This window comes from Enoplosus armatus, chromosome 10 (assembly GCF_043641665.1).
Source record: "Enoplosus armatus isolate fEnoArm2 chromosome 10, fEnoArm2.hap1, whole genome shotgun sequence".
NCBI classification, from domain to species: Eukaryota; Metazoa; Chordata; class Actinopteri; order Centrarchiformes; family Enoplosidae; genus Enoplosus; species Enoplosus armatus.
The window spans coordinates 12,318,325-12,339,903 of NC_092189.1; the positions used below are offsets into that span (position 1 = coordinate 12,318,325).

The 21,579-nt window shown below is 40.6% G+C and overlaps 1 protein-coding gene across 1 annotated transcript in view; it reads right to left on the minus strand.

Annotated features, from left to right (window-relative positions):
- Positions 1-21,579, minus strand: part of dock2-like (dedicator of cytokinesis protein 2) — a 95,611-nt gene that overhangs the window by 49,785 nt on the left and 24,247 nt on the right. The window contains exons 24-26 of the mRNA XM_070913532.1: positions 20,385-20,491; positions 5,353-5,495; positions 665-760 (exon numbers count right to left, since the gene is read on the minus strand). Of these exons, the coding sequence (XP_070769633.1) occupies positions 665-760; positions 5,353-5,495; positions 20,385-20,491 (346 nt within the window). The remainder of the gene's footprint in view (positions 1-664; positions 761-5,352; positions 5,496-20,384; positions 20,492-21,579) is intronic.

The following is a 21,579-nucleotide window of genomic DNA, read 5'->3' on the forward strand; positions in this document are numbered from 1 at the left end:
AAAAAATGATGCTAAAAACATACAATGCAGGACTATACATATTTTATTAGGTCAAGGTACGTTATCCCATCTAAAAGTGAAATTTCAACCAATAAACAATGTCTTTGTAAAACCATGACACAATTAAAAGAAGAATTTGGTATTTTATATCAATTTATGTATTGGCAGACATGTCTGTTAAATATTTAAACTCAAAAATCTGTACAAATTTTGTATGGGTCTATCCCTGTTACAAACACTCACCCACACTATTATTTTGCACACACATAACCACCATTTGCATACTGCTTAGTTCACAGCAGTTTAGAGCGTAACCACTATTCTCACAAGGGCCTACTTCAGCTGCTTCTGGGTGACAAGTTGCCACCCATTAGACTCCTGGACGACACCGCACTTACTAATTAACCCTAACAGTGTGTGAGCTCCCACAATGCCCCTCTCCTTCCTGATCTTCCTCTTGTATGTACAATAAAAGTGTGTATTTTAAAACGTGCTGTTGTTGATATACTTTGTGTTTCAGAATGAAATTATATAGCAGACAAGAGCGGATGGAGGGTTGGCTTTTTGTACTGCTCCATTTTGAACAGCAGAGAAGGTTCTGCAATGCTTGGCTCATCTGTTTACAGAATGTTAGGCATATACAGCATGGCAGTACAGTACTTACGATTAGGGCATGCTCTCGACCCATTGTGATGACTGTTTGGTTGATGATCCTCAGCAGAGACACCACAATGTCCTGGATATGTTGAAATGTCTCCCCCTGAGAAAAACAGAGACAGGGAGCAGAATAAAAGAAAGAGAATGACAAAGAAGGATGGAGAGGAGAAATAGACAAAGAAACAAAAGATTGTTAGATTTCCTCAGGTGTAAACACACACAAACACACACAGAGATGCAGAACAGCTCGTTGGCAGAGTTGTTTGTGCAGCCATTCTCCCCTCTCATGAACTCTCTTCGCAGTGAAGACATACACAGTCCAAAGCTTCACTCTGGCTCTTAATAGATGGATGGCTGATCAAATGAAACAAGAAAGAGAATAAAGTTTTGTGAAATTCAAAATCTGTTCACTTTTCAGGAAATGAGCCTCACCGGAACATTCAGTTAATCAGCTTCAGTGCGGACATTTGAACCGCAAAAGGCTTTTGACATGTGGAAGTGGATTTTTCTGTGCGGATCTGCATTCCTATTCTTGTCTTTCCTTTCCCTTTGAAGCCACTTTTCTGTCATTTTCTTTTCCTCCATGTGCCCAGAGGGAAACAAAGGGGACAGGATGAATCCAGCAGTCTGTCTGTCTTTGTGCCTAGATCTGTCCCAAGTCAAATGATTATTTTCTAGTTAAAATATCGTAATTATATGTCATCTGTATCACCATGTGTTGATAGACTGAAACATTAACTATGGTTGGATCTGCTGTCGAGACTCTGCTAGAGCCTTCACACAGGAAGTGATGCATTCTGCCATTTCGGTTGTTTCACGTATAGAAAGTAAAAGGAAAATACAAAACTGTTGATAGACACCTTTTGCAATGGTGGTATCCACCAAAAGTAACTACCATATCTCTTTAGTAATATAGATAAAAACTGTTTCTTGAAGCTAGGATTGGGTGATATATCACAATCTATGTGATTTCATATCATAATGGTATTTTCTGATAATTCAATTGAAACCTAGATGAGAGTTAGCAGTGGCGATATTGACAAACTCAAATATTGGAAATGAAATACCTCAATATCAATATATGAGATTAAAAGGTGGAGATTGCTCAAGGTGCTTTTGGAAATACTCTCAAAATATTTTTTTATCAGAATATGATGAGCCAATAAGAATGATTTGCTCTTTTTTGAGCTAAAACACTCAAATACTGTAAGCTCAGAAATTGTTATCACTTAACTGTAACACACAGTCCTAAAGACCTTTAAGATATATCTCTAGATGATACTAAATATTTTATCACAATATTAATATCAATATTATATATATATATATATATATATATATATTATTGATTTACTGCCAAGCTGTACTTGAACCTTTTTAATAACCTTGATTTGTATTAATTTAACATGGAACATGCAGAAACCTGTCAATACATGAGGGAAAAGCCTTTAATAAGATAACAAATTAAACAAATTCAAGTAATACTGAAAATTGCCTTTAATGGCAAAATATTTAAGATATTGCGCCAGCTAATAAGGCATTATAGGTTTACAAAAAAAGAAAAGATATCAAATTGTTTGTTTGAGACTGCAAGAGAAATGAAGTCTGACTACTGACACACATAGAAATAGGGCAAATCCCTCTCTCAAAAGTAAGTATGCATAAAATATGCACCTTTACAGAAGCATGGCCTCATCTACAAAGGACAAAGCACAGACACACACACACAATGCTACAGTGAGGCCAGTCAACGGAAGCTGACTCGGACTTGCCTGAGGGTAGTAACTCATGAACTAGTGAAGCATCTGCTTCATCCATCCAAATACACCTTAGCATTAATTCATCCGTGTGTGTGTGTGTACAACCTTGTTAGCATAAACTGACCCATATGTGTGTGTGTGTGTGTGTGTGTGTGTGTGTCCTTGCATGAGCTCATCAGCAAAGCATAAAAATGAGAGGAAAGAGCCAAAAATAACAGAAGTTGGTAAAAAGTTAAAAGTTTCAAACAGACTCTCTCTTTCTCTGTGTGGCTGTGTGGCTGTGTGTGTGTGTGTGTGTGTGTGTGTGTGTGTGTGTGTGTGCTGGCCTGATGGCAGATGGTTTGAAGGGCCTGATCAGAATCAGGTAGGCATGATTAAACAACATTAAATCCACTGACTCACAGCCACAAGACACAGAAAAGATAAACAACTGTGTAAGTCTGTGTGTGTGTGTGTGTGTGTGTGTGTGTGTGTGTGTGTGTGTGTGTGTATGTGTGTTATCTCAAGGACCATTTCCATTTCAGACTACCTCATACACACCCACACATACACATACACATAGTTAGGTTGAGGCGCAGCTGTTGATCCTAAATAAGCCTAAATCTTTCTGGCTCACTGTAGGTATTTTGGTCTCCTGGAAAGAGTTTCTCAGGCAGTCGTCTCAGAGCAGGAAGACGAGAGATGAGACACACTCTCTCTCTCTCTCTCTCTCTCTCTCTCTCTCTCTCTCTCTCTCTCTCTCTCTCTTGCAGAACACAAACACGTGGATGTTGAAACTGTTCATTTATTCCAAACTGTAGCCAGACTGGTTTATCATCTCTACTGGCAGCATGATATGAAAAAGAAAAACAGACAACATTGTTTTGGGGGTTAGGGAAAGAAAAATGCGAGAAAGCTCTGGTGAGCCATGTCTATCTGTCTTTCTCTGTTAGCATCCTCCCTTTATCACATACACACACACAACTGCATACACACACACACAAGTTACTTATAAATTCAACACAAACTCTCCCACAGTCATGAACATCTGTCTATTGCATTGTCTTCATCTGTGGTGTGACAACTTCATCAGGCACCACCCAGAGTGAAGAAAAGAGAAATGGGTGACAAACAAAGGAGATGGAGAGGATACAGAAAATAAAGAGGTGGATGGCAAAGAGGTGAGACCATCTGCCATCACCTCTTCCTCCTTTACTTCTGCTGTTTTTCTTCCATCTGTTTTCTCTCTCCCACCTTCCAAATTCAGACTGTTATCTCTTGAGCTCCCTGTGTTGTTTTCTGGTAAAATCCCTCCACCGTATTCCCTATGTAATAAACATGTTCACCTCTGTCTGTTTAGCTGTTAACCCTCTGTCCTGCTTTCCCATTCATCGTTTGTCATCCTCCCTGCATGGCCATAAGCAGTTTTCATTTCTCTGGCCTTTTCTGCTCTCGTTCATTTGTCCCTTGACAATTTAAAAACTAATCCTTCATAACACATCTGTGTGTTTGTGTGTGTGTGTGAGAGAGAGAAGCTTTTCATTGGCAAACAAAAGTGTCTGTATTTTACAAAAGGCTGTGCAGCATAAAGAACAGGAGCCATGTAAAGGCGTTGTGGTCAAGGTTCTTATTAAACTATACAATGTGCAGTCTAGCAATACACATACACTTGTGGATGTAGATAAGTGTGTGTGTGTGCATGTGTGTGTTATTGCATTTGTTTTTACTTGTATAAGTACACTGATATTCAGAATGAAATATCAGAGCCAGTACTGACAATTAAACGCCATCCAATAGCAGACTTTGGTCCTCATGTGATTTGATAGAAAACCTGCGTCACAGGTTTTGTAGTCTTGTACATGATTGTATTTTTACCTGTCATGTCCTTCTGACACTCTGCCACTGCCTGCTTTTGTTTTTTATACCTCAGCCGACACAAATTCATCTCATCAAATTCACTCCACTCCATTCATTACTTCTCTCTCTTCTCCCACTGTCTCTGTTCTCTTGGCTCATGCTTCATTAGAGCTATCCAAATAAATAGAGCTGAACAAAAAAAGCCATACCTTCACTTCAAAGACTCCGCAGGCTGTCAACAACTTGCAGGAGCAATTAAAAAGCCCTCAGCTGGATACTGGTGATGTATTTGTTCTCTGTGTGTGTGCGTATTAGAGGTGTTTAGTTCAGGAGCTAACTGGATTTGGTTTCAACAGACTAACATGCAGCAACACGCGTGAAACAAAATCAGTTTGATTCTAATTGGTCAAGGCCTGCTTTATTGCACGACTGGATGACTGAAGGCAAAACAGCTTAAGGCAATTTACTTTACTCTTTAGGAGACAAGTTCCACCGGGGTGGCACAGAACTCAGGGGTAGTTCAAATTCATCCCGTGATGCTTTAAAGATAGAGGAAATGTCTCCTAATTCATGGGCTGGATCATGTTTTAACATTTTCCAAATAATAATGCTTCGTAAGAAGGTGGTATTGTGCAGTTTAAGAGCAAATTATGCTGCTCGCTCCTGGCAAGTGACCACTTAGGCTGTGATTTTGTTTCCCACTGGCATTTGATTATATCTGTGGAAACTGCAGCCACACAGCTCCAGTGGGTTAAACTACAAAATGTAAAGAAACAAAAGAAATGAGGTGACGTATTAGAGAGAGAAAGAAATAAGAAGTTAGTATTTTGCCTCAAACAGAAGCTGTGATTGGCAGTGTTGCCATATGCAACAGCATGGACCATGTTGTCCTTGAGTGCAGTCAAAACATATGTGTGTTAACACTACACTTAATCCAGCAATTGTACCCTAACCATACCCAAATGAAGTCAAAGCAATCGGATCTCAATGTGTTCTCAGTGCATATTGGATGTGTTGACTATTGTCTGCTGTGAAAATATCACCCAGAATTAAGTTTAATTCTAAGTGTGAATTACAACAAAATGACTGTGTGTCTCACCACACTGTCCCTGCTGAGGACCTCCAGGATGTTGTTGAGCAGCTCCAGACTATTTCTCCTCTCATCATGAGGCCCGTCAGCCATACTGGCCAGTGCCCCACTCAGCTCTCGCAGCATCATTGGTAACAACACATCACGGCACTCTGTGAAGAAAGAAAACCATGCATGGTTAAAGATAACAGCAGAGAAACACACACACACACACACTATAGACTGATTTTTGTTTCAATAGAAAGAAAACTTTCCAGTCTGTAAGAAAAATTGTATAGTGTGAGACAGTGCATCCAAGAGTGATGTTTTATTTACTTCTTTTAGGCAAGGCTCTAAAAGATTAGAATGTCTTAAGAAGTTGAAACTCAAACATCAACAGTCACATCATCAAGATTTGCTTTAATGTGATTTCTCTCTGAAAAACCCTTCAAAACCTAAACCCCGGACCCTCATATCAATTGGTGCAGCACCTGTGGAGACAGCTGCGCCCACACAGCTATGAGTAATGATGCTGCTACACCCTGAAGAAGAAATTCAACCCTAACCCCAGACTGCACAATGGAGTGATATCAATCAGGTGTCTATTTACAGTTCCATTCATGTCTGCTGCTCTGTCAGCCACACAGTCAACACATCAATCACCCGGTCCCAACGTTTTCTCTTCCCCATCTCTCTGATTAATCCTGATCTTTTGTTAATTCATGTGTTAATTTGGCCACACATGCAATGCATCATCAGTAATTACATCAATAAAATATTATGTCAAAGTGAAGAACACTAAAGTGAGAAAACAATTTAATTAATCTTCAAATATACATAGTTAAACCTACTCTACATGAAGGCATCAATTATATTTTTGTACTACTTACACCTGGTGCTTAACCACTCTATAAATTCTTTATGGATGTTAAATGGTCACAGTTCTTCTCTGGGGGTTGCCCAAAGTCATTCTAGGAATTATAGGAAATCACTGAGGGACTAAAGGAGCAAAAGCACTGCAGTGGAAAGTGAAGTAAAAGCAGACCTGAGTAAATCAAAGGGTGTGTGTGAGCACCTTTCCTAAAGCACTGATCATCACAAATTCTTGTAATCTACTAGTCTGACAATATTCAAGGGTGGTTTTCTTTACATTTTCTTAAACTTTTTTGAATGTGTCTTAAATCTTCTCAAAAGGTATTTGCTGTTCAGAAATAAGGTAGAGACTCCCACGACAGTTTACCATCCAGATTAGGCAAAGATATAATGAAACTAGAGACCATCTTGTGATGGGATCACACCAGCAGCGACGCCCGTCAACATGTTGACGTTCCATAGTACTACATTATTACATGAGTACTCAGTCGGACCACACCCACATACTGATCCACGACTTAAAACAAACGGTTACTGTAACTTAAAATGATTCAAGTTCCTGTTAAGTTTATTTTCATGCCAAACTAACACGAAGAGAAAGCTGTGGCTTCTCATGAGGCTGACAAAATACAGGGCTAAACCTTCTATCAGCTTAGTAACATGGTTGAAATTTCCTTGAAGATGTCTTTCTAAGCTTTTCATTTTATTGCAAATTTGCTGACACAAAACTCAGCTTCTATAACTACACATTGTTTTTGTGGACAATAACATTTGATGATTTAATGAGAATGGCAATTTGACTACATAATTGAAATAATTCATTCTTAAGGAGGCCATCCCACTAACATTCTCCTCTGATGTTGTTTAGAAGTCAGCAGAGCTGTGGCCAAATTACCAAAGATGGTCACAGTCCAGTGCTACAGTAAACTGATTAAAATAGACACTGTTAAAGCCCCCCCCCCCCCCCCCCCACCCCCACCCCATCCCTCTCTTGTAGCCGCAGGTAGACAGAGCCCATTAAAAGCTCATTTGGGCTGATGCTCGTTAGTTCCATTATTAACTGAGCCCAGCCTATACGCCTGCTGAGTGGACCCTCATCACAACACTCACTCCATCACACAAACATGCAGAGAGGGGGGAAAGCATGAGTCACTGAATGCCCTCAATGACTCAGAGAAAAGAAGGGAGGAGAAGGAGGAGGAGACGGAGGAGGAGCCTGGACAGGTAGAGGAGATCTGACGGTAGGAGGGGGGAGGTTTACTTGAGACACTGGGTAAGACTGGATGACAAACAAAAGTAGTATCTCAGTAGTATCTCAATGTATTTAACATAATGTAGAACTTCTGACTAGAATTACCCTTTGTCAGAATTATAGAACATGAAACAGGGAGGCCTCCTGGTCTGTGACCTTTAAAAAGATACAGGATGGTGTTTCAGATGCTGCCAGCTTTGTGTTTGAGTAGAAACCCTCCTAAATCTGTTTAATCCATTAAAGCAGAAACTCATCATCTTCTGTCCTTTCAGATAGAGAAAACAATGGGTTGTGCAGTGTTGTTGTGTGTGCGAGCTCAAGAATTAATCCCTCTGGCTTCCGGGAGATGGATCTACCATTAAACCTGCAGGGAACTCTGGTTCTCTGGTTCTCTGGTGAAATGACCCCAAAAACACCTGCTTCTTCATTTCTATTGATCTAAGAAATAAACCCAGCTGATATTTTTAGGTGCAACATGTTCAGGGCAGAGAAGTTGAAACAGAGAGCAGGTGGAGGGGGTTGAAAGGGTATCCCGTTGTGTGATACATTGAGTGCTTTCTGTTTTTACTGTGACAGGAAATACTGGCATATAGGCATACTGGAAAAATAAACACGATAGCAAGTTTCAAGGTCTACGCCTACCCTGCATGCATCCATGCATGGCATTACTGCACACTGAGTAGTTTGTCACATTAACAAACTTAAAATGTATGCACGCAAATACTTTACGGCTAGACAGGCATCTTCTGAAAGGTGTTTTACAATAGAAGATGAGTTAAGAACATGTGGGAGAACATGTCAAGCTGACAATTCTTTGTCGGTACACAATTTTGCCTCGGGTTAGACGTGGTCTGTTTCATTTTCTATATAAATCCTCTCAGAGAGTTAGAGAAGGAGCATAATAGAGAAAAAAGCTCCAAACAGAAATTGAAACTTTTTTCCATACTAGATTTTCAGTACATGCACTATAGACTACTCCAATTTCATTGTCTACAGCTGTCGTCTCTGGTTGACCTTTCTACAGGGCCTGCTGACACTGGGTATATTTACATCAATTTGAATAGTGATGGGGGAAAAAAACACTCCTGCTTTTTGAATACTCACTGTACAACCTGTGCTCTCCTGCAAGCTTTTGTATGCACAGTAAAACACATTTAGTTCAGTCAGCAGCTGCTTCTCATCTTAAAATTCAGAAAACTTATAGAAATCCATGAGCTCTCTAATAGCTTGCTCATCTCCAGCATCCTACTTTGAAGGATCTGTCAGGGTGTGTATTGTCTGTTTTGATTTTACTTCCCTTCCAAATGCCTCTGGAGCCCCTGAATATGAGCATCAAAAATGATGAAGTACAGGCTGCCTCTGTAATGCTCCTCCAGACTTTGTGGCTGATAGTCTTCAGTCACTGATGCGGAACAGCGCCTTTAACTTTGCAGGTATTTCTCAGCGCCTTGCCTGGCCTGGAATAACATCAGGAATGTTAATATCTGCTGCTTCAGCCTGAATGGTGGCTTTCTCTGAGACTTATTTGAACTGCACTGTGGTCCTCTGAGCTTTCAGCCTTGTAAGAACACCAGCCACAATGGTGTGCAGCTCCCAGGTCTAGGTCATTCTTTAAGAGGGCATTTGAGATGATTGCTGTTTCAATGAACACTTGCTCTGAGGCGCTGCACTGTGGCTGAGGCTACACTCCGACCTCTGTGAAGAAACCAACAGAGGGATATGCAAAACAACTTTCTTGCACACTGAATAAATGAATGAGTAAGTTCTCTTTTTTTTTTAAAAAAGAAACAAATGTTGCCTCCTCACAGTGGATCACATCAGTGGTCCAATCAAACATGACAGATGGCTCCTGCATTTCTGACTTTTTTAAACACATATTGCAGGAGCACACAATGCGAGTGGAGCCACCTGAGGCCATTTTAGTGGGATTTTATTTCTTGACTGAGTCAAACCTTAAGAGTGTTATCATATTGGCTCATTAATTTGTACAAATTTGCCCTTATTTGAGCTAGAGGAACTTTCATAGTCACTGTAAAAGCGGTTGTTTGCTGACAAAATGCAATGCCTTGGCACAAATGCTGTTGGGTCCTTAAATGCGAAAAGCTTGCAAATTTATCTTCCTCAAACAATCTACAGCTTCTCTTTCTCTCACTCCTCCCGGTGGCTGTCTTTCCTTCTTGTGTGTGTCACACTTTCTTCATCTGTCATTTCTATTATTTGTGTTGCCATGTCCTCTATATACAGCGGGGGAAATAAGTATTGAATGCATCAACATTTTTCTCAGTAAATATATTTCTTATGGGGCTATTGACATGAAATTTTCACCAGATGTCCGTAACAACCCAAGTAATCCACACATACAAAGAAATCAAAACATATATCCATAAATTAAGTTATGTGTAATAAAGTGGAATGACACGTGGGAATAAATATTTAACACATGAAGAAAAGGAGGTGCAAAAAGGTATCGGAAGCCAAGAAACCAGCTGAAATCTGTCAGTATTTAGGAAGCAATCCTGCCCCCATCAGTGCAAATTAATATCAGCTGGTTTAGTCCTAATTGATGGCCTATAAAAAGGTTTCTCATTACCAAGGTGTCACACAAGAAGCATCTCATGACGGGTAAAAGCAAAGAGCTCTCTCAAGACCTTTGCAACCTTATTGTTGCAAAACATACTGATGGCATTGGTTATAGATGTATTTCTAAACTTCTGAATGTTCCAGTGAGCACCGTTGGGGCCATTATCCGGAAGTGGAAAGAACATCATTTCACCATAAACCGGCCACGACCAGGTGCTCCTCACAAAATTTCTGACAGAGGAGTCAAAAGAATAATCAGAAGAGTTGTCCAAGAACCAAGGACCACTTGCGGAGAGCTTCAGAAACACCTGGAATTAGCAGGTACAGTTGTTTCAAAGAAAACAATAAGTAATGCACTCAACCGCCATGGCCTCTATGCACACTCACCACGCAAGACACCATTGCTGAAGAAAAAGCATGTTGAAGCTCGATTAAAGTTTGCTGCACAACATTTGGACAAGCCTATGAAATACTGGGAGAATATAGTCTGGTCAGATGAGAGCAAAATTGAACTCTTTTGATGTCATAGCACACACCATGTTTGGAGGAGAAATGGCACTGCACATCACCCTAAAAACGCCATACCAACAGTGAAGTTTGGAGGTGGGAACATCAAGGTGTGGGGCTGTTTTTCAGCATATGGTACTGGCAGACTTCATATAATTGAAGAAAGGATGAATGGAGAAATGTACCGAGACATTCTTGATAAGAGTCTGCTGCCATCTGCCAGGATGCTGAAGATGAAACGAAGGTGGACATATCAGCAAGACAATGATCCCAAACACACAGCCAAGGAAACTCTCAATTGGTTTCAGAGAAAGAAAATAAAGCTGCTAGAATGGCCCAGTCAATCACCCGACTTCAATCCAATTGAAAATCTATGGAAAGAACTGAAGATCAGAATTCATAGAAGAGGCTGGAACCTTCAAGATTTGAAGACAGTTTGTGTAGAAGAATGGGCAAAAATCACACCTGAGCAATGCATGCGACTAGTTTCTTCATACGGGAGGCGTCTTGAAGCTGTCATTACCAACAAAGGCTTTTCTACTAAGTATTAAATAAATTTCAGCAAGCATGTTCAATACTTTTTGTGTGTCATTCCACTTAATTACACATAACTTAATTTATGGACTTATTTGTTTTGATTTCTTTGTATGTGTGGATTATTTGGGTTGTTACCGACATCTGGTGAAAATTTCATGTCAATAGCCCCATCAGAAATATATTTATTGAGAAAAATGTTGACACATTCAATACTTATTTCCCCCACTGTTTAATGCAATCTCCATCTTCTCCATCTCAATCTTTTTCCTGTCATTTTCCATCTTGTTTTTTTCTCTCTGCTGACCCCTCTACACGTCCTTTCACCTTTCCTCTTTATTCACATTTATTGTCCTTCTGTCACATCAACTTACTCTTCTGTCAATTATAATTCTGCTTCTCCAGCTCAGCATTTCAATTAAAATTAATTTCACCACAAACCTTCAGTAATGCATCAGTAATTTGCTACCTATTAACTGAGTCAACCAATCACCAGTTTTGTGTTGTCACAAGCTGCGTATCTCGTCTTCTCAGTGACTATAGAACAGTACTACATGTGCTATGTGGTCTAGATCTGGTCTGGCTTGAGCCTCTCAGACAGAACTTCCTTTTGGGTTGCATACAAATCCAGCATCTTTCCTTAGGATTGGCAGTCTAACCCCAGTCATGGTCCTAATCCTGTAACTTTAAACCATTTTTGCAGAGGTCTGTTTGATGGAGCTTGCTAGCGGCTGCTTTGTAACAAAGGAGCCTAAAAAGAGACGCTGCCTGAGAGGCTCAACTAAAGGTAAGAGAGGGGGAAGTGGCAGGGGAGATGAGGAAGTGGAGGAACTGTGAAACTGAGAAAAAGAGAGAATGAAGGCATTTTAACTGATGCAGTTGTTGCTTTTTACTCACATTTGAAGAGGTTTGATATGACATATTAAAAAAAATAAACATAACATTTACAAGCTATTTTATAATGGAAAAGGTACAATTTGACACACACACACACACACACTCTTTCTCTCTCTCTCTCTTGTGACTAAAATTAACATTGGTGAATGCACCAATGGTTCCACTTTCCTATGCACACCTGTGTTTCTATGTTCCACTTGCCTGTGATTTGGTTGCATGCTATGTGTTGTAGCCTGCGGTGCAATAATGCAGTAAATCAATTCAGTCATGCTATGGAGGAAAGCTTCACCAACAGGCACTGAGAGAAAAATGGAAATCAAGGTCTTGGGGCAAACATTGGGATGCATCTTGACTGTTTCTCATCTAGTTTTCACCATGTGCAGATATACACACACAGGTGCTGACGCACAACACAAAACATATTCAGAACGCACACCAAGAGAGCTTCAAGTACTCATCTATATTCAATTGGAAATGTCTATTTATTCTAGCTGTAATCTCAGCCTTTGATTATTAATACTAATGTGTGTCTGTGTGCCCAGGTGTGAATTGTCCTTTTTGTGTCTGATTTAGTGCTTCACCGCTATTTGATGTGTAAGAGCTGGAATGTCTGTGCCTGTGTGAGAGTGTGGTTATGTGTTTAGGTTGCCAAGTTTGTGAGAGCAGACAACTGCCAGTGCTGGCAGGCCACCACACAGAGAGCGACTCTGATGGCTCAGCAGCCAGCTCATGCTTTCTCTGTTCAATTTTTTCATTTGACAGCCAAACACAATAAACTATAGCACATGATAATGAGATGCAATCGGAGTTTCCAAGAGGCATGTAAATCAGAGGTGTCTTTCTCTCTTTCTCCTTCCCTTTGGTTGTCACGCCTTGCTTTTGGGAAGATAGAGCGATAGGAAAGATGATAATGAGGAGGTTTGGAGGCGCAACGACAAGTAAATCTTCTACGTTGAGAGGGGGTTGGGACCAAGCCAACTATCTTCCCGCTTGGTGATGACTAAATGTCTCTCTCAGCAGGTTTTTCATCTCTCTGTGTCACTGTGGGTGTCTCCTCTCATCCACTCTCCCTCCACCCCTCATTTGTCTTCCTCCCTGCTTCCTCACTTTTTCCCTTGCTTCATCTTTACACCCCATTTGAAATTTAAAGCCCTTAATTTTCTCTGTTCGTATTTAGGTTGCGCCTGTCTGTCCACACTTTTTTTTGTTAATCGCTGGTTCGATCGGTGTGGCGGTAAAATATATTTGACATGTATGATTTGTAAAAGCAAGAAAGCTGTCTCAAAATGGTTTAGTGGAGTAATATTTTTTTCATAGAAAGGCATAAAATTGTCTTGCCTGTGTGAACGAGTGCTCTCCCGAAAGTATAGGCTGATAAGTTACAGGTGATAGAGAGCGCCAGTGAATTATGGTGATATACATTGGAAATGATGCCTGAAAGTGCATCACAGTGATTTTTGCTATGATGCTGATAAGAGCTAGCACAGAACAAATACTGTCAGCAAAACCAAAGTAAACACAATCACTGTACACAGTGCTGTCTTGAGTATAATTGCTTTTCTTCATGTTTTCTCCCCAGTATACACACACACACACACACACAACAATATACATGTATAACACCATGTGTGTGTTGATATTTGCTCAACAGTTCAGACAGAACTGGGCATGTTTGTCATGTTTACCACTTAAGGTTTGCTGCAAGGATGACAAGTACTAGATAGTGTTGACACTGTTCAGATAATCCCTTGAGTGTTCCCTCTAGATGCAGCTTTTATTTATTTTACCATGTGTTTCAAACAGCTTGTAAGCGATCTTTCTCTTTCTTTCCACCTGTCTTAGTCACTGTCCATGAGTCACCCATTAATTGCTGCCCCTCATCTCCACCTTCCTCCTCTGCTCCGTCTTCTATATGACTACTAAATTGATTGACCAATTAGTCTGTTGCAAGCATTAGTTGCGACTGTATTTTTTTTAGCAATTTAACCAAGGCAGATCAATGGTAGATGAATGCCTTGCGGTGAACCATCTCACTGCTTTGACTGATGAGCGGGCTTATTCCCAGTGTCCTCTAATAGGAGAGTAATATATCACAAAGCTGCTGGCTCTGGTTAAACCCATATCTGATTTCACTTTTTAAATCCTGCTTTGTATTTTGTTCAGATTGGATAATAGGATGAGCACAATTGTGATACAAAAGCTCAATCTAAATTAATCTTTATTAATTTATTCTTTATATTACCTCCAATTTACTGTGTTGAAATCACTTGTTGTAATACCTTCAATGCCATCCACTTCAGCTGTTATTGTTGCTGCTGTATAATAACCCAGCGTCCCAACAGGGATTGTTTAGCTTTAAACAGTTATTTTGCTGTAACCTAACATAACAGAGAGGCCCTGCTTAGCTGTGCAGTGGAAAGCAAGCTATTGACAGCACCAAGCTGTTCGGTCAGGTTGCTCTTGTCTCACATATGTACCAAAGGAATTAATGGGTAAGTGTATTGATACACTGACCGTCGTGTCCCTCTACTGTCCTTGGTGTTCGGCTTCCATCGAGATCAACCCACACACACAAGCATGGTTCAGAATATAAATGAGACGAAGGGAGATTGTGAGACAGTGGCATTTCCCAAAATGATTAAACTCCATTCACTTTGCTCCATTAGTCTCATCCATCCCTCTTTTCTACCACCGTTTCATCCACAACCTCCCAAACTGCCGTCTTTGCAAACTCTGAACGAATGACAGAAACTACCCCTCTCTCTCTCATTAACCGTCTGGAGCCATCAACCCACAGCTCTACAGTAAGCACAGCTATTTTGGGTCAACCTGTACAACAACAGTCAGAAATCATTTGTGGCAGATGGCTCCTTTGCTGTCAAAAACTTAACACACACACACAGGTACAGGTACGGCAGAGTTTTTTCTGGGTGTTTGTGAGCATGATCACAATGCAGTTACAATAAGGCGTGACATGAACTTTAATGTGATGTGACAAAAGCTAATGTAATGTGACAACATTATATAATATACTACAGCAAGACATAGCAGGAGGTAAGAGAAAAGAAAAGAGGAGAGGATGTATGCAGTAAACAAAGACACTGTAGTTCATGAGGAGCAGAGTGGAGCAGAACAGAGAAAAGCACTTTTGAGACAGCCTGAGGGGACACAGCAGCCATATGACTATTGTGTTTTTTATGATCCACACGTCTGTCTCTCAATATCTCCATATAACTAAGGATACCACCAAGCCCACCTGTTACACACCATGCACACTCACACACTCTGAGCAGCAGTAAAGCTGACAGCTTTGAAATTACAGCTCAACCGGCTGCTTTGAGAAAGGCTAGGAGACATACATAACAATCAATGCTGGTCCCTTGTGGTGCATGCAAACACTTGCTTACCCTCAGGGTAACCCTCACACATACTGTATATCACATACCATCTTTCCACTATTAAAAACACAGTGTTTTAACATCTGCTTTTAATAGGAGATTTAGTTGAAGTAAGATAAGCCTAATCTCATTTTAGACCACATGGATCTTTGTCATCTAAAGCTTTCTTAGAGGCCAGATGTAAAAAAACACATTCAGTATTATTATAACTGGGGCCTAAAGTGACCTGTCACTAATGCTGATTGGTAGAGAGTGTGGGGACAACCGAGATCACTCAGCACTGATTAAATCCTGACGATAATAACTGTACAGTGCATCACTCATCCATATTCATTGAGCACTGACATGCATCTGTTAAGTAATCGCAGCAGGGGAAATATATACATGGGTGTGAACAATATCAACAATACTTATAATGCGCTGCAGTAAAAAGCAAGCAATCTAAATAATGAGATTGCTGCTGTTTATGTGGACTGATATGAATGATAAATGAAAAAAATTATTTTACACTAGAGACACAGGCAGCTTCTGTATTATGTGTCATTTTTACGTCATGTTATAGAAATACTGAACTGTAACAATTCATTTTATTTGAGCATTACACTAAAATGTATGGGGTTTTCCTTCAATCTGTTTAATATGTGCTACAAGACGGGTGACATGACTGCAGTCTTTCCTACAGCTGGACAGATGGAGGAGGGGAAATGGCGGCCGGGCTGAGAAAATGCAGAGGGTTAGTGGATTGAATCAGGGACTTTGACCAGCTTTGGGAAGTGAGTGGGCAAACAAAATGACAGACTCATCCCTCTGTCCCTCTGCTCTTTGCTCTCCCTGATCTCTCATTCTGTTTTTTCCCTTTATCAGTGTTGATGCTCTCAATCTGTCACTGTGATTGCCTGACGGCATTATAATTTGCCTAAATTGAGCCATAATGCGCCTAGTAAATTTAATTTTGTCTCAAACCAGATTAACCCGTATGACAGGATGCACATGTGTATCTATGCATGTGTGCCAGACTGCATATGTGTGTATTGTGTGTGTGTTGTGTGTGTTGGTGTGTGTATACAGTATGTGCTTGCCAAGACTCTTAATCCCAGGAGCGTATGCTGAATAAATCAGAGGAGTATTTTTGAGTACGTGAAAAAAAAATCTAATCCCTTCAAACACTGCCCATGGATGCAACCAGTCATGAGAAAGCCAAGCACATGGGACAGGCAGAATCAGCAAGTTGGACACAAACACAGACACAGTAAATTCATTTCAAACCAGGGTTTGAGAAAAATGAATACATGTGATAGGACCTCATTTTGAAAAATAGCAACTCTCTCCTACTGAATAACTGCAAAGAAAAACAACCTCACATACAAGTATGTAACAATCTTACAACAGACTTATCGTTACATACACCCATATTCTTTCAGAAAGAAGCTGATTCATTTAAACAAATTTTCATCCAGATAGATTAGTCCCCACACACCCAAATGTTCTTGTGTTTGTTTTTCATGATGAAAGAAGATGCTGACCAATGTACTTTGCAGTAAACAATGTTCTCTTGCAATGAGGACAGCTCAGAAAATCTTCCAGTAACAGTATGTGAGGGAAAAACTGTGGGGCAAGCGCAGATGTGCTGCTCATTATGCACCTCCAAGTCGGTAAAAAAATTAATGAAAAAACAAGGAATGGTTTGAATACAGAGTGGTTGCATTGCAAATTATATTTTAATCCAATTACCACACAGAACTTTGTTTTTTATCTGCTTCTTTATATCTGAAATAAAGGCCAATGAATTCAGAGATTTTTATATACACATGAAAAAACAAAAATAATGATCCCTCAGATCTTTCATTCTCATTCTCTGTCAAACATGAGCAAGCAAGTGATCTCCTGTCTCACAGTGACACACACACACACACACACACACACACACACACACACACACACACACACACACACACACACACACACACACACACACACACACACACACACACACACACACACCATCCCCTTCCATCATCTAACCTCTCCTACACTGTCAGTGACTTGACATTTTTCCCTGGAGAGTGAGCTTGGCAGGCCTGCTCAGACAGACAGTCAGAAAGACAGGTAGGATTATTAAAAATGTATTGCAGTGCAGTGATAGGACACCGGGGGCCATTAGCTATTATAAATATATAATTTAGCTCTGCTGCATATTTCAGCCTCCTAGGCGAATGGCACCATAGCATACAAGCCCTCTGATTAGCATCCTAATGCTAAAATGCATCTCAGTTAGACTGAGTGTCAGCCCTCATTTGGTGAGGCAGGGGTCGAGATGGAATGGACCAATGTATAAATGAACAAATAAATAAATGAGTGCTTCCCACGGGGGGGGCAGAGGAGGGGCTAGGTGTTGCTGGCCAACAGCAAGCAGGTTTACTGATAGATTGTGCGTGAGCAGGCCTTAAACTTTAATCACTTCTGGGCTGTTTAATAGCAAAACAAGGCCAGTCTCTCTCTTTCTCTCACAAACTCACTTATTTTTTCGCTCTCCCTAAGCTATTTTGTTTTCTCTCAGCACCACCATCCACCTGTTCTCTTCTCTCTCTTTAAATCTCCTCATTTCCAACCAGCCTTGGTCTCCTCCCCACTCCCACTCTCTCCCCTCCCCACCTTTAACAATCATCATGTCATCCCTCTTTCCTCTCTTCCTAGTCTCAATTCCTCTCCTCAAAGATTCTTCCCTTCTCCTCTTTCTCTCTCCCTCTTTTGCAAAAGAACTCCTTGTTCTTATCTCCTTGGTCTGTCCGCTACCTCTGCCTGACTCCGTCTCCATCATTTCTGCATTTGAAGTGTTTTATTCCAAAAGGAGACTTCCACCATTTTAACACTCAAAATGACTCTTGGCATGAATTCAAAACACTTTAGGGGTTATGAGTGGAGCTAAAAGTAATTTCCAAATCTGTGCTTCCAAAATGGTTGCAGGACAGTCATCTGTTTTTCACATATCAAGTGATAATTTAGATGTCTTTGTTTGTCAGAATTGATATATGGCATTTTGGCATGACGCCCTACATTCCTTTGCTTTTTCTCTCTTTTTCCTGGTCTCTGTTCTACCTGTCGCCCCATCGCCCCCTCTCCTGTTTCTTTCATCGTTTTCCTCCCTATCCCCTTCTTTTCCTGGTGACAGAGTGTGACTCTGAGCATGTTGACAGCTAGCCAGAGGGCCGAGACGACAGACTCGGCCCCTGGAGAATCAATCATCTGAGCCAGGATCAATACCAAAGGACCGTATCCTGGACCGGCTACTGACTTGGCTGGCAGAAACTGACTGATGAGCGAACCCACTGCTACACTGAGCAAAAACAACATTCAAGGCACCAATTTAGCATGCACCACTGCACGAACACTGAAATGAACAAATACACTCACACCCAGATATAGTGTCATCAGTCACTCTGGAACGAATACATATAAACATGTTTGCAGGTTGTGTATGAGAATGCATTCATGCACACATGGAGCAATGACCATGATGTGACTGAATCTGTCAAACACGGCGCAGCATGTATCCCATCTAGGCACTGACCGATTTCTGTCTCAAACCAAATTTGGTCTACCACAGTCACTGCAGAGGCCCAAATATGGGCCCCCTTATCAAGTCTGTATTATCCAGCAGCACAACATTAGCCCACTCATCACAGTGCGGTCCTCTGCAGGGGGAAACCACCACTTATCAGCCCACAACAAGCTAATTAGACAGACATAATAGGGCTGAACAGAGGTAGGGGGTGGGCTCATTGATGTGTAGTGCACTTTAAAGGTACGATACTGACAAAATCATATGTCCCTGGCAATTATCCCAAATCTAGTGAAAATCACCTAAAAGTAGAGGAGGAATGGTGTGAGAAGTGACACATTAATGACAGTGAAACAGCAGCATTCTGAAAACACTTCCTTCAAACATCAGGTGATATCACTTCTTCTCCTTTGGCAGATGGCAGTTATCACCTGTGACTTTAATATGGATAACATTTATCTTTCTCTATATTCACCACCAACACCTACTGACGCGTGAACGGTTTACTCATTTTCTGCTTGCAATAAAGTTCATGGACATTTTCAGTCTCGATGGAGAGGGAATGTAAACGCTGAATCTGATACTGCCAATGACTGACAAATATCTGTTTAGGTCGATGTTATTTTAGCCTCAAGACTGTTTAATGTCAGCAAGCACGACTTGAAGTGACCTTTACCATCAGTAGAGGAGTACATTAATAGATGCCGCTTGTGTTGATTGTAATAAGATGGTATCTGACCGGGGTCCATTGCACTGATTGTAATGTTAGTGGAGGTGAATATAGCAGCACTGAAATCATATGTTACAGCATTAACATCAAATAACCATATAGGTTTTGATTGTCTTTTTTTAATGCTAGCTGAAGCAGCAGATCATTGTAAGGTTTATCCTTTATTTTCTTAATCTAATAACAAATTAAAAAAACGTAAATTGGGTAAATATTCAAAAGATTGTGATAGAAATTATGTAACATGTCAAGTCAATTCTATATAAATAAAATTGACTTGACTTGTATGTGTGTGTACGTTGCAGTTAACCAAATAAAACATAAATGTGTAAACATCAGTATGTCCTTTCATCATTTTGCTGATGCTTTTATCCAAAGTGCTTTACTGAATTGCCCTACAGGGAGTGGAACATTATCCTTGCAGTATTAGCACCACACTTTTATCCACTGTGCTGTAACATGATAAAACCTTTAAAGCAAAGAACTCCCGTACTGGTCATAAAGTACAGTGGGAACAGCTGTTTGCCCAGTTACTGGGCTGGAATTACTCACTGTGTAATAGACCTTTTAATGTGATCTCAACCTTTAAGTGAGAAGCAACTAATGCTCTGTAGGATTTCACACAGAACGGGTTGGCAGTTGTTTGGTACTGTGCACATCTGTGATTGGTTCTTCACACGACCGTTAAGTTCGCCATTGGTTAGTAGCTCAGTGCTGAGGCCCATAACTACACACCTTGTCTCTGGAAGAGCTGGCTGCTGACGATTTCAGTCATGGAGGCCACCTTCTGTTTCTGGAGTTTCTCAGGGGGGATGCAGGCATAAAAGTCATGCAGCAACTGACTGCAGAGAGAAAGCAATAGGTGGTGAAATAAATAATCAGCAAGATCATTATACAGGAAGAGCAACAGGTTTGTTTTCTTGAAAATGAGCACAATAAATATTCATGAATCATTTTTCAACAGATTATTGCACATGTTTTGAATTTCCTAGCCCCACAATGCAATTGATTCACAGATCGAAAACACAACCATATCTTCGAAAATAAAGCTTTACACATCTCTCCTTTACAGCCATAAAATATGAACCCACTAAAAGCAATGGTTGTACCAGAGTGCAGCAGAGACACAAGCAGAGAAGTATACGCTGCATGAAAACAAATGAGCCAAAGTCTAAACACACTTTAATGAAGACACAGGTTTGAGTCATCCTCCACCCTAAATTCAATTCTAGAATAATTAAACGGGCTGGTTGCAAGCCCTGATGCCACTTAGAAAGATTGAATACTCAGAGCATGGGAAACCCTCTGTCTCCATTTTTTTGTCTGTCTCTCACTTTGTCCCTGTCTCCTTTAATTATTCCACACAGGTTGCAGAAGCACTTCCAGTAATGGTATAAAAGAATGAAATGCACCACCTCTGCTCCCAAACCCAAACACAACAAAAAAGGTTTGTATGACTTTTGATGTGCATAAGCTGGCACGAGGACATGCTGGGGCGCAGAGGCTCAGTGCAGACTTATCAGGCCCACTAATCATCTGAGCTGAATTTAATTAAAACCCAAAATGTCAGTCTATTCCCACATGGACATGCAGGCCATGTGAAGGACACATACAGCAAACAAAACACACGCATATCTGACAATGTATGTGCCTGTACCACTCGGTGGATCACACTACAGGTGAGTTTACAAGGTGTAGGAATGTTACTATCCAGAAGATGAGACAAAGCTTTGATGTCCACTTCATTCGCAGTGATTGTAATTCACACAGCTTGCTTTTGGAAACTCTGCCTGAGGCAATCCTGATCAGGAATGCAATGGGGACCTTACTTTCAAGTTTAGATGGCGCAGGTTTGTGCATGTGTGTGCAAAGAAGTGCAGAAGACAGACAATGAGGGTGAGTGAATGTGCGTGGAAGAGACAGGAAGAGA